This window comes from Rattus rattus, chromosome 4 (assembly GCF_011064425.1).
Source record: "Rattus rattus isolate New Zealand chromosome 4, Rrattus_CSIRO_v1, whole genome shotgun sequence".
Classification (NCBI taxonomy): Eukaryota; Metazoa; Chordata; class Mammalia; order Rodentia; family Muridae; genus Rattus; species Rattus rattus.
Genome location: NC_046157.1, coordinates 12,878,199 through 12,892,082, shown reverse-complemented (window position 1 = coordinate 12,892,082; position 13,884 = coordinate 12,878,199). Strand labels below are relative to the sequence as shown.

At 42.1% G+C, this 13,884-nt stretch overlaps 1 protein-coding gene across 1 annotated transcript in view; it reads left to right on the top strand.

The window, feature by feature from the left end:
- The first annotated feature begins 781 nt into the window (after positions 1 to 781).
- Ccdc50 (coiled-coil domain containing 50) overlaps positions 782 to 13,884 on the top strand; it is a 47,534-nt gene continuing 34,431 nt past the window's right edge. Inside the window, exon 1 of the mRNA XM_032900046.1 lies at positions 782 to 1,139. Within this exon, the coding sequence (XP_032755937.1) occupies positions 1,091 to 1,139 (49 nt within the window). The 5' untranslated portion in view covers positions 782 to 1,090. The remainder of the gene's footprint in view (positions 1,140 to 13,884) is intronic.

The window sequence follows — 13,884 nt, the reverse complement described above, 5'->3', positions numbered from 1 at the left end:
ATGCCCTCTTCTCTACTTCTCCTATCTTTGCTTATCTTCAGTTTGGTTTCATTGTCTGCTAGTGAGAGTGACCTCCCACTCTCTCGCATTAGAATACTAATTTTCTACTGTGCCCTCTATGTAGCAAGCCCAGGTATGTATTCTGCTCCGCCCATTTTGATCTCACACCCATTCTTTGATAAATATGCATGGTTTGTGGACTAATGGACTGAAAGATAAGATTAGTGAAGATACAGTTTAGGACTGGAATGTTTCCTTCAGGAGGAAGAGACAGTTCCTAAAGGAGAGTGCCTCCTGTACAGATCCATGAGCCGAAGCAAGAAAAGTCGTTTATTTCAGGGAAATACAAATGTCAGAATTATAGACCACGGAGTGGCATGTTTGAACAGGGGAAGCCCATACAATTATGTCACAGTCTCTCCACCCCCGAACTGAACATCCGATCTGGTAGACATTTATAGGTTTTTGTTGAATGAATGACTCAGTTCTCCCTGCTCGTTGTGAATATTCCTTTTCCAGAAGGGCCCAGAATTTGATTCAGTGTCTATTGTATACTGGTTCCTTTAAAAAAAAATAAAAGAAAGAAATATAAAACACACACAAACATAGTCATGTATGCATATGTATGTATGTAATTATGTGTGTGTGTGTGTGTGTGTGTGTGTGTGTGTGTGTGTGTATGTATGTATGTATGTAAATACCCACTAATCTGAGATACAAGAGAGCCTGCTTGGTATTCACTAAGGATTTTACACAAATCTTAATCCCAGAGTAGAGCTCAGACTGGGCCTATCCTGGCGCCTAGCTGGCAGGTGCAGCCTTCGGTCCTGGCTTCCCTGACGCCAAGCTGTGGCCGGGGCTGGGCGCGGCAGGCACCAGAGCGAGGGGAGGCGGTCTGGCTCGCGCGCTTCGGCGTGCGGTGCAGCCTTGCAGCCCCCGCCCCCCGCCACCGCCGCCTTTCTGTCTCCTCTCTCCCTCCGTACTGGACTCCCGGTGCATTTCCGGCCCGGGGGAGTTCGGCGTCGACCCGGCCAGCCCGCGAGGTGGGCGTGCGCCGAGGTCTCCGTGCGCCCGAGGCCCAGCGGCCGCCATGGCCGACGTGAGCGTGGATCAGTCCAAGTTGCCCGGCGTGAAAGAAGGTAGGTCGGGGCTCGCGGGCTCCGGGGAGCGGGCCTGCACGCGGCGCGGGGCCAGCTATGAACGCCGCGAGCCGCGAGCCGGCCCGGCCCGCCAGGGGCTGCGGGAGGCTCTCAGCCTGGCCGCGGGGCCTTGTTCTGCCCAGAGGACGCTTAATGCAGAAATCACAGCCCTTCCAGGCTGGCCGGGGCCAGGGGGTGGCGTTCAGAGTGGAGCCTTTGTTTTGAAACATGACCCTCTCTCTCTCCCTGCTCTGCTCCATCTCCTCTCCACTCCCTCCTTTTTCCTCTGTATCTTCTACTTCCTCCCTCCTTTCTTTCCCTCCCCTCATCTTTCCTCCCCTCTGCCACCTCTTCCTTTCCCTAGTCTAGTGTTTGTCTGGATCTTAGCTTCCAAAAGGTTTAAAATTGCTTTGAATGGTGGACCTCAAACCCCTATAAGCATCTCCCACACTTCCTTTTTAATAAAGACCAGACTGGAGGGGGTGGGAAGCTTGTGACCCTGTCTCCCCCCAGCCCCTCAATGGCTCACTACATTGAAATCCAGGAAAAAGATTGACTAGTACTGGCCAGGCCTAGCTTAGTCACCCCAACTCCTCACCCCCGGGCCTGGCATTTTTTATTGTTTTGGTTACTGGCTCGTCTTAATGTCACTCTTTGTCTCTCCCTTCTCGGGAAGCACACGGGAGTTCCAGATTTAAGTATTACAAAACCTAGAATGGTCGAGAGTGCTCTCTTATTAAAACCATAAGGTCTGAGGGGGCCGCCCGTCTTCGTTCTGGATCTCTTTTGTTTCCCTAGGGATCTGTGGCCAACACTGTCTGGGTCTGGAAGGAAGGGGTGTGCGTGTGTGTGCTGGGATTGGAAGGAAGGGTGTGTGTGTGTGTGTTTGTGTGTGTCTGTGTCTATGTCTGTGTGTTGCGTAAGTGCAAATTGAGTTTTTCTTTCTTGAGACTTTAGCTTTCATTGCCAACTTTAAGTGACTCAGATGGTCTTGCTCAGGCCAATCTGGAAATCCCAAGACAATTAGAGACTACTCGGTTGCATCTGCCCTAGGGTTTCAGAGGAGCACAGTGGCTAGGAATCAGTGATTTTATGTTCAAATTGTAGCAGGTTTGGATCTGCTCCCTTGTTTCTAAAGAGTAACAATGCCCCCAGGCTGAGCTTTTGGTCTGAGTATTTTTCCGTTGTGTTCTGTTCCTAGCTTGACTTTGGTTGTTACAGTTTTAGTTAATGGAGTCTACAGAGCTGAGCCACAGGGGAGACAAATTGGTTTTTCACTTTGGGAGACCTTTTTAGAGCTCCTCTCTTGCTTCTGGATATGGGTTTTGGGTGCCAAGGTGTTGGTTTTATGTCTGAAGAAAAAGTGCTCCCTTGGCGAACTTTCATTGTCAGTGGGTGTTGCTGAGAGTGGAGTGCAAACAAAACCTGACGTGCAAGCTTCAACGCTAGGGTGCTCTGCCTTCTTCCCTCAGCCCTCCACCTGGTATCCTGACCTCGAACGAACTTCATGTCTGTGTGTGCTGTGAAACCCTGAGGTCTTCATGTTTCTTACCGAGACGTGCCGAATTGGCGCTAGTATCTATCTTCCTTCTCAAGGAGTTCCACACTTTGCATCTAAGCCTCCAAGATTCTTCCATTCCCGAATGCTCCGAGTTTTAATATGTTCACATTGGCTTTCAGTCTGGATGTTGTGGTGCTGTAGTTGGCAGTCCTCTTTAGGGACCCTGATGATGTGACAGGGACATTTAGCGCGGCTCTTCTATGTGGCTGTGTTAAATGAGGATTTGATATTTGCTCACTTTGAAGGAGGTCAAAAGCTGTTGGGATCGTTGTCCTAAATAAAGCACCTGGCTCTACGATCGTCAAAGGCCATGATGGATTTATAGGAGCTTCCCCAGAGTGGTGAGAATTTGATCTGGGAAGTATTCAAGTCTAATGACCTGTATCTCTCTTTCATATAGTTCTTAATTATGGCCCAGTTTCCACCTAGCAATCTGTCTCCTAATTAAAGAGAGCTCAGAGATGCCACTGGAGGAGCAGAGCCTGTCCTGACACCGAGGGGACTCCAACACCCTCAGCTATGTCCAAGTGACTTAGTAGCACTTTGCTTAGTATCTTGGCTCAGATATTTCAACCTCATTTAAAAAAAAAATCACCTTTTTTTGTTTTCCACTTTCCTTCTGAATTTAAACCTTGGTAGGTTTATGCAGGTTGACATCTTGGGGTGGATTGTAATAGAGACTGAGAAGAATGTGGGCGTGTGTCCCGTCTCACTGCCCTGTTTTTAAGAGAGGGTGGGACGATTTGATCTTTGATGTATCAAAAACAGATATCAGGGTACAGGATATCTTCTTCCCTAGATTGACACGTAATGCTTACCTCTTTGGTTTATATGGAGGTCAGAGCTTCATTGGGAAAACCCTTTAAAGCAGTCAGTCTCTGTCTGTCTGTCTCTCTCTTTTTCTCTCTCTTTTCCATTCAACAGTTCTCCAAATCTTGTTTAGTTTTGTGTTCCTATTGTTCAGATGACCGGCAAGTCTCATCGTTTGCCTTGTCCATGATAATTCGCACCCCACAGTCCCTTGGGTGCCTGTGTGTCAGCGGCATGCTTACCATCTAAAATCACTGCACCCGGAGGGACCTACCTTCAGAGTATAGGCCCTGTTTGTGACTCAGTAGTTTTTGAAAATGAGCAATAAAATTTAATACAGTTTTAGAAGTAGCTATACAGAGAGTCACACCTAGAAAGCACTGGTTGGTTAAGGGTCTCAGGCTCCCAGGTTGCACAGCGGGGAAAATTAAATTATTGATGCAACTTCAGAACTTGAAGAGGAAGATGAAATGCTTCGAGGCATGGTGAGTTAATTGAGTGGTTTCAGAGACCCACCACACCTGCCCCCGGGGAAACTGCCCTGGGGAAACCGCCCTAGGAAAACTGCCCCGGGGAAACTGCTGGGGTGCATTTGTTTGGTCCCAGGGCAAGTTTACCTTTCCTTTTCTTCCAAGTCCCACAGCAGATTGTGCTGGTTTTCATGAGTCCATGCCAGGCTTTCTTACAAATATTTATCTCGATTTTTGCTCCTCAGCTGGATCCATGCCTTTTATGGAGCCAGCAGTTACTCATGAAATATTTAAATATGTGAATGGATGACCAACTGGGCGAGTACACATACTTTAGATTTTCCCTTTCTGGTTTAGATATCCTATTTATAACATAACTGTTTCAGATTCCTTCTCTGACTATAGACTTTTAAAGAAATAGGTCCTTTTTATTATGTATATCATACACTAATAATGTCACCATTGAGATGATAAACACACTTCTACATATACACATACATATATACACACACATATATATACATATATACAAATATATATCTTGCAAGTTGAACTTATCTAATATAAACATGTAAAACATACAAAAGAAATTGCTTTACTTCTGACTTTGAAATAAAAGCATCATTTTAAGTACAAAGCAGTGTCACTCAATATGTGTATGTGTGTGTGTGTGTATGTGTGTGAGAGAGAATTCATTGTGTGTGTGTGAGTGTGAGAGAGAGTGTGTGTGTGAGTGTGAGAGTGTGAGTGTGTGTGTGAGTGTGAATGTGAGAGAGAGAGTGAGTGTGTGTGTGTGTGAGAGTGTGTGTATGTGAGTGTGAGAGAGAGAGTGAGTGTGTGTGTATATGTGTGTGTTTGGGTGTTTTAGTCTGCATGTATGTCTTCACCATTTGGGTGCTCGGAGCCTGTAGAACACAGAAGAGGGTATTGGAACCCCTGGAACTGGCATTACTGATGGCTATGAGCTTTTATCTGGGTTCTGGGAATTGAATCCAGGATTTCTGGAAGAGTAAGTAGTTCTCTTAATCTGTGAGCCTCTTCTGTAGCTGCCAGAAGCAGAACTTTAGAAATAATGTGCTCCTCGCCATATAAGGTGAGAGAGACAATAGTTCCATAATAAAAGTGCTCTGTGCTAGCTGCGTGCTTGTGATCTAACATGTAATGCAGAGTTGTGCAGAACTTTCTATGTGCATGCCTATACCATGCCTGTAATTTCAACAAGGAGGGATATAAATTCGAGGCAGTCTTGAGCTACATAGTAAGACCCTTTCTCAGAAACAAAGCAAACATAATCATATTTACATTCTTACGTGTTGTAGGAGGTGAAAATCTGTCACTTTATTGTAGTGTAATGGTTTCTTGAATGAGTAAGTGCATTTCCCCCCAAATGGGTCTGCTCGTAAAATAGAAAACAGCAACACCAACAAAACCACAAACCCAGTACAGAGAATAAAGTTGCTGCTTAGAAAACAGTAAAGCTCACTGCCAGTTTTAAAAGGACAGAGCAGAGAGCACTGAAAACAACATGTGCTGCCAATGTAATCCTTTTAGTTACAGAAATCTGGGAACCAGAGGTGGGAAATGAGTGGTCATGGCGAGCAGGAGAGCTTCTGAGTGCATTTGGTACCCGTTTAGTCTTCCCTCCTCTCCCATCGTCTTCTCACCCTTCCCACCTGTTTCTTCTGAATCTCGGTGTGCATGTGTACGTCCAACTTGTGAAGTGTGTCTGACCCTGCTGTCTATCATGTTTAAAACTCTAGGATGACAACTAGGAGCAACGAGATTGAGGGGTTTTCCAGGAAGTTATTTCGGGGATAGTGTTTCCTATGAAGTTTATAGACTTTATCTTTTAACTAAATGCTTCTTTGGAGCTCCCACGTTTGAGGAAATAAATTGTATGAATTATTAAAATCATACTCCTGCCTCAGCGGTTTTCCACTTGGGGGAAAAAATCCACTTGTTTTTTCTTGTGTACTCAGCCTTCATGAAAGGTTTAATATTTAAGGATATAAACTGTCTAAAATTAAATTTTTTAGAGAAGTAGACTCTGATCTTTCCTTACTTTCTATAAGCGTTTTGCAGATGTATGAATTTTGCTTCAGAGATTAAAAGCACTTTGAGAGATAGCCACTGTCAGTGCCGTGGGATGAAGAATTTTAGCCGGTGACACACTTGAAGACTGTCTTAGCTTCATAGATAGACGATTAGATCTTCCATAAACCTTGAAAGGATGATTAGTTTTATATTCAAGAGGACTTGAGAGATTCTTTAGGTGTTTGAAATAAGAAACTAGTGTAAAGGAATGCTCAGATACTATTTTTTAAAACACACCATTTCATTTAAAAGCACGCACACACACACACACAGGTGTGTACGAGAGTTGGTAATGATAGTGTCATGAAAACCTTACAGTTTCCCTAGCACTTGTTTGCACATTCCTCTTCCTTCCCTTTCGCTTCTTTTTTCAGTAGAGTTCATTTAGTTATGATTTGTATACAGTAAATATTCTGTTTAGTGTGTGATTGTGAATAGTTGTAGAGTCTGTTAATGAAGTTTGCTTATTTTTATAATTAGACTTCTAACTGAACTTGGACAATTCTCCAGGCATTCTGAATTAATGTCTTTTTTTTTTTTTAAGATTTATTCATTTATTATATGTAAGTACTCTGAAGCTGTCTTCAGACACACCAGAAGAGGGCACCAGATCCCATTACAGATGGTTGTGAGCCACCATGTGGTTGCTGGGATTTGAACTCAGGACCTCTGGAAGAGCAGTCAGTGCTCTTAACCGCTGAGCCATCTCTCCAGCCCCTGAATGAATGTCTTTGAGGCATAAAATTGCCAAGTAATGTCAGTTCTAAAGTTTAGTTTACTATCACAACACTGTGCGCAGCTTTATTAAATACCTGTATATAACCTATGTTTTTGATGTCAGCTAGATGTCTTATAGATGTTCTAGGAAGTTCTCTTTGTATACAAGACTGTGTTTGTATTGAGCATTTGGGAAATACAGATGGAGTCTATTGTGACAGCCTTAGTCCAAGGATTCTGGAGTTCTTAAAGTTTTTGCAGTGACCATATGAATGCTTTCTTGACTTTTTCAGGTTTTAACAGCTCAAAAAGAATGTGATTTATAATGGCCGTGAAACTAGAATTTCAGCAAATAATGTGTTGTAGGAACAGTCATGGCAGAGGCAGTGGCTACAACAGTGTAATGATGTGGCCTGGTACTTTATAAACAACAAACAAAACTTTTAAACTTAGTTCAGTGAAATTTACCTACGATAACTGTTAGTATTACTGTTATAACTTTACTTTCATATCAAACCCAGAACTTTACATATGCCAGAAACCATTCCACCACTGAACTTCAGACTTGGTCTCAGGAGACCTAACTTTTAAAATAAATTGGGTCGCTCTATTTTTCGCCTACCCTCCTTGCCTCCCTCCCTCCCCGCCTCCCTTCCTTCCTGCCTCCCTCCCTCCCCCTCTATTTCTTTCTTTGTCTCTGTCTGTCTGTCTGTCTGTCTGTCTCTCTCTCTTTCTTTCTTTCTGCTTATTGCTCTAATAATTGGCTGTCTTCAAAAGTCTGTGTGCATTTGCATAGATGAAGTACTACTTCAGTGACTCTGCCTGGGGTATTAGACCGGTTTCCTACCAAACCTTGAAGGCAATCCCAAGGAAGCTCCTTACTGACAGATAACCAGGGAGGCCACCACTGTACAGTTTTGCTTTGTCTTTTGTAGTGAGTCTTCAAATGGGGTTACTTTCCTTCAGTTTACTCAGTTTATTCTAGTAAAAAAGTCCCTTTGGTTAACTATAGTAAACGTGTGACTGACGTAAGTTAAGTCTGTGCTTTGGTCTTCTGTCTTTGTACACAGCACAGCTAGTTTGTTTTCTGACTGTCCAGGAACTCATTGTTTGCTTTAAGACTCACATTCTCCCATCTTGAGGACTTCGGGAAACTGGAAGTAGAGAAAGATGGAGAAAGGACTTAAGTATTGTTCTGGTAGTTCTGGTAGTGCTCATTTGTCCCAACATCTGGGCCAGCAGCTTTTTAAAAAACCCAGTATCTTCGTTGTTTATAGGTCACATTCTGGTTCTGCCTACAAAACGTTCCTTGTTTAGCCAGTGATGACTGGATTCTAATTTGAGGTCTGCTTCTTCTGTTTTCCGATGTCTGTTGTATGGCTTCATTATTTTAAGCTCGATTATACTGTATATACAGCTTATTTTTCTCCTTTTATTGAAAATAGATTATTTTTTCTAACATTATATCCTGATCTTAGTTTCCCTTCACTCTACTCCCCCCAATTCCTCCCCATGTTTCTTCCTTTTTAGATCCACTTCCTTTCTGTCTCTTATTAGAAAGGAACAGCCTTCTAAAAGGTAACAACAAAGCCTAAGAAAATAAAATGTATTAAGATAAAGGAAAAACCATTGTATTGAAGTGGGCCATGATAACCCAACAAGAGGAAAAGGGTCCCATGGGCAGGCACAGGAATCAAACAGCCACTCAGCTCAGACTCTGGAGTCTGGTAAAAATACTAAGGTAAAAGGTATAATATCTCTGCAGACATCCTGGTACATACCCACAGGAAAGGCGCTGTGCTTTGGTGCGTTAGCTCAGTGATTTGGAAGGCCCTGTTCTGGTGTCCTCCATTCCCCTCTGGCTCCTACAGTCTTACGCGTTCTTTGCTTTGAGTGTTCTGTGAGCTCTGACGAGAGGGATTTGACGGAGTCATCCCAATTAGAGTTATGTCTCTGTCTCTCTTTGCATAATGTCAGGAGGTGGGTCTCTATCTTTTCATATCTGCTGCCAGAGGAATCTGATGATTAAGGAATAAGGGACTGATCTATGAATGTAGCAGAATATTAACAGGAGTCATTTTATTGATAGTTTTTATTTGTTTGTTTTTGATTTTTAGACCTGTAGTGTTTTACCTTTGGTTTTTGGGCTATCTAGGCTCTGGTTCTTGGTTAACCTAGCAGTATGGGTTCCATCTCATGGAGTGGGACTTAAGTCAAATCAGGCATTGGTTGGATCCTCCCACAAAGCTGGGGCCAACATTGCCCTAGTATATTTTTGCAGGCAGGACAGGTTATATATATAGGTTGAAGGTTTTGTGGCTGGGTTGCAGGATGGTATTGTGTAGAATACCTTCCTATACCACAGAGAATACTTTTGGTTAGTAACACCAAAGGCCTCTGGGTTGCTGTTTTCTCCAAGGCTCTGGGTTTTCCTGTCTATGCTCCTGGGCTCCAGCTCCTGAGGCTGGGCAGGCTCATGCCGTCTGTCCTGTGCTTTCCTGGTGGGCTATAATGGTCTTTCTCCTCACACTGAGTGTCTGTCAGGCGTTCCACTTGAAGGTTGTCTTTTTACCCATCCTGGGATAGGAAAGAAGCTGCCCCCTTATTGTTCTCTGTTAACATTCCATCGAGTTGATATTAAAAGTTATTAACAGAAAGGGGGCATTGCTGAAAGAGCAGGGACATGATGGCTGAGGGGAGGCATCCTTGTTAGAAGTGCTTTCTGCCTTTGTAGATGTACAAGTTCATTAGCTGCGACACTAAACATACCTGTTTCCAAGACTGTCTTGAGGCTCTGAATGTATTTATTTACTTTAAATTCATAATTATTAAGTAAGCCTAAAGTGTACACTATGAAATGTAGTAGAGATAATTGAGGCTTCATGCGTTCGGTGCTAAGTTTACAAAGACTATCCTTTAGTTAGCTTTTTGCTTGTTCTCTGTGGGTTTCCCTTAATTTCCTTAAAAGGCAGGGAACTGATTTTGCAGGAAAGTTCTACGATTCCTGCATTATGTATATGTGCATTTACCATTCCTCAGTAGCAGTATGTAATACAACTATCATTTTTATTCTTATTTTAAGATTGAGTAGAGGAGACTACTCCCTTGCTGTAAGCATTTCTACTGTGCACTTTTCCAGTAAATGAGCCATCGCCAGAATTACTTGATTGTATATATTTAGACCCTGGTATTTTATATATGGATTCATGACATAATGTTTAAACCAAAGTAAACATGTGTCTAAATATTTATCAAAATCTTTTTAGCCTGTGGAAATACTCATCTTATTTCCATTGTATATGGAGTCTTACTGTTCCATAATGTACCAGAAGTTTTTATTCCTGGTCCTTAGAACTTTGCACTCACTAAACTACATGCCCCTGATAGGAAGCACGAGGTTGAGATTCCCCATTGAGAAGCGGGCAGGTTAACAGATTTGCCTAAGGGCTTTGGCTGATGAGTACACAGTGTGTGAATCTCGTCCATGTAGCTCCAAAGGTGAGGTTTTACTCTCCGTGGACATAGTTCTGTGTGAGCTTCAGTTCACAGCGTACTCATGTTGCCACGCTGTGCTGTTTATCTTGGAGCTTAGCATCCTTGCTGGAATCTTGCTGGATCTTGGTGAAGTTTTGCTTCTGGCTTTCCTAGTAATAGCTGAGTTTCCAGCTTTGTTGAGAATAGAGAGCTATCAAACCAATCCACATGCGGGGCTGAGGGATAGAAGTTAGGAGCTCTAGGTACTCTTTATACCTGCAAGATATACTGTAACTTCAGTAACTCTCTGTAACTTCAGTCCCAAGAGATCTAAAGCCCTCATTGACCAGTGTATGTACAGCACACATGTAGTATATACAAATATACATTCAGGCAATATACCATACACATAAAAATAAAATTTTAATTATTCATGGTATTTGAATATCAATTAGATGAATAAAGTTTTTTTCTCAAAGAAAACAAAATGTCTCATTTTAGGTTTTCATTGCTGTGAAGAGACACCATGACCACAACAATTCTTAAAAGGAAAACGTTTAATCAGGGCTGGCTTCCAGTTTTATAGGTCGAGTCTGTTATCTTCACAGGAGCATGGCAGCATGTGGGCGGGGTGGTGCTGGAGAGGTCTATATTTGATTTGAGGGCAGCCAGGAGGAGACTGGAATTGCACAGTGGGTAGAGCTTGAGCATAGGAGCCCTGGAAGCCCTCCCTACAGTGATGTGCTTCTTCCAACAAGGCTATATCCCCTAACAGTCCCACCCCCACGGGCACACATTTAAATCATGAGTCCAAACTCTTCAGACCACCACACAAAACAAGAATAAAACCAGAAAGATTACTTCCGTCAGGTTACATAATCCTCCAAAGAGTTTTGTATGTCCCTCATTTTTTTGTGTTACAGTCTTATATTTATACTGGAACCGCAGACTGGTTTCTTCTTTGTAATTACTGCAGGGTCTCAAAGTCGCCTTTATTTCTAGAGCATGATTATCTAATTTTAGTCTTCTTGTGTGATGCTAGGGAAGAAGGTCTGATCTGTGTGGACACTTAAGTCAGGAGACTGAGTGGATCCTAGGAAGGCGCCTGTGATCTCAGGGTATCATCTACATACATCATACATTTCCCGTCAGTGAAGTGACCATGACTACTTTCTGAGATAGGACATTTCAGACCAAATTCATGGGAATTTCAAGTCTTGCTCATTTGTTTCATAAGGGATTTTTGTTTTACATATTTTGAGGTTGCTGGAAACTTGTATAGATTTTGACAGTTATCAGAATGAAAATCTGACTTTTACAATTTGGGGAAAAATCTTTTAGAGATATTTCCCTTGTCTACTTTTCTTACAAACTGCAATAGAGTTGGAAGTTTTTAGTATTGGTTATTTATTTCCCCTAACAATAGGGGAAAACACGACAACCAAGTATGTCCTTCTAGAAGAGAAGTGAAAGTATAGGTCAGCCTGGATAAGGGAATCTTGCAGGAGCTGTACTTACCTGATAGGGACAACCTCCTCCCCTCCCCCTTAAGTTGGGTAGGATGTGTTAATGAGCCACATTGGGTTTATTTCACAGAGGTGTAAGGAGAGGAGTGGCTTTTCTTTCTAGGCAAAGGAGAACTTGAAGCCAAACCCAATGAGGCCATTAAAGTGCCAGGGGAATTGAGTGCTGCTCAGAGCGAAACAGTTGGATGGAATTTCTTTTTGGTAAATGAACAAAAAGTAGGATAAATCAATTCTTATTATCTGGATAATTTTAGAGGAAAAATGCTTTGAAGAACTTTTGTGTGTTACTGTTTATTCTGTTTGAGAGTGCCCTGTGGCTAACTGTAGTCTCTTGTTTTAGAATAATGGCTTGCACAGCATTGATGGTTTCTTCTCTCACAGATGAGCAAACACGTTCACACTTACGTGTTATCGGAATGTTCAATTAGAGACTTTTCCAGCCAGTCACGGAACTCCTTTCTGCCTCCTTGTGCGCTGTTTGTTCATTGAGTGTTTCACAGAAACAGTGTCATATAGTATACATTCATTTACTACAGAAATGTATGAAAGCTTCACTTTTTTATAAAGATAAATGGGAAATTCTGTGTTTATTTGAAAATAAATGCAACATTTTAAAACGGAGGTACTTCTGTTTTATTAATTTTTATGATAGACTAACTTAGTTATTTGAAGTTCAAATGTTCCTGGATTGTTGTAAAGATCAACCATATACAATGTCATTATCCAGAAGGAAAGCAAGGCAGACATTTAGGAGAAAGCTTTCTCAATTGTGATCAGTGTGATTTTCAAGGCCTGTTGACATCCATGGATATATGCATTCGCTAATCCGATTGCAGGATCCTTGGCTATGATGAGACTCTTGATGAGTGAACCCCATTAACTCTGAGGAGTGCCTGCTCCCTTTCCTAGCTGAGTTCTGTTTACTTTAGCTGTGTGGTTGTATCTCCACAGTTTGCCTCATAAATGTGGACTGACTTCTTTTCCTTTGAACCCTTCTGAAGTTACCAAAACTGCCATCAGCTGTAGAGCTATGGGACAAGAAGCAGGGGAAGTCTTAGGATACAAGCATCTGAAGGTAAATTGGTGACTAAGACAAAAGCAATCATGTTCTCGAGACACTTGGTTAAAACAGGTGTGCTTATACATACACATACCTGCACACTTGTGTACACGTGTGCACATGTGCTATTGGCTTTAAGCATTTAATGTACTAGAGCCTAATTCAGGTTCCTGAGTGATGCATTTATCTAAATGAACACTGTACCAACTGTAGAGATCTAATTATTATCTAGAACACTGTTACCCTGTAAAATTTTTTGATAATGAAATTATGCTGTATCCTACAAAATAGTACCCACTAGTCCCATGTAACAGTTTGCAGTGGAAACATGGTTCATGGTAAATTGAGACCTCAATTTAAAAAAAAAATCGATTATAATTAACTCAGGCTGCAATAGATACTAGTGTAGTGTGAGAAAATATTGTATCCTAAGTATTAGATAAATAATACTTCAATAGAGCATCCAGCTTTTGGTCTTCAAATGACGTCTTAGCTAATTTGTCTACCGAATGTTGGGTGGTGGAGAACAAACTTCGTTTGCATGGAGTATAAGAAGGCAGAGCTCAGCCATCAGTTTGGTGGTCTTCAGATTGAACTGGTCTCAACTGTCGGTGTTCCTTGAGGAAGCAGATGCTGCTGTTGCTTGGGCCTCTGTCTATCTAGGAGTATGTGCTTCTTTATTTTCTGAGAATGGACAGAATCTGAAAAGTGGCTTGCTTAGGGTAGTTTTTCCATTCTTACTACTGCCAAAAGATTTTGTGTTTCACAGTAATTCCAATTCATAAAGTTCATTTCTGTAACAAAGGAAGTTTATGGAGTTGTATTTTCTAAACTTAGAAGGGCAACATGAATTACTTATGGAAAGTAACTCTTTTCAAGAGTGTTACCACTATGAGTAACAATTCTTCTATCCCCTGCTGCTCTGAGCCTGGTCATTTTCCCTGTCAGAGGGAAAATTCTTGACTCAGCATTTTGTCTTTGAATACTCACTTAGTTACTCTGTGGTCTTGATAATGAAGTAAATGGCTTGCGA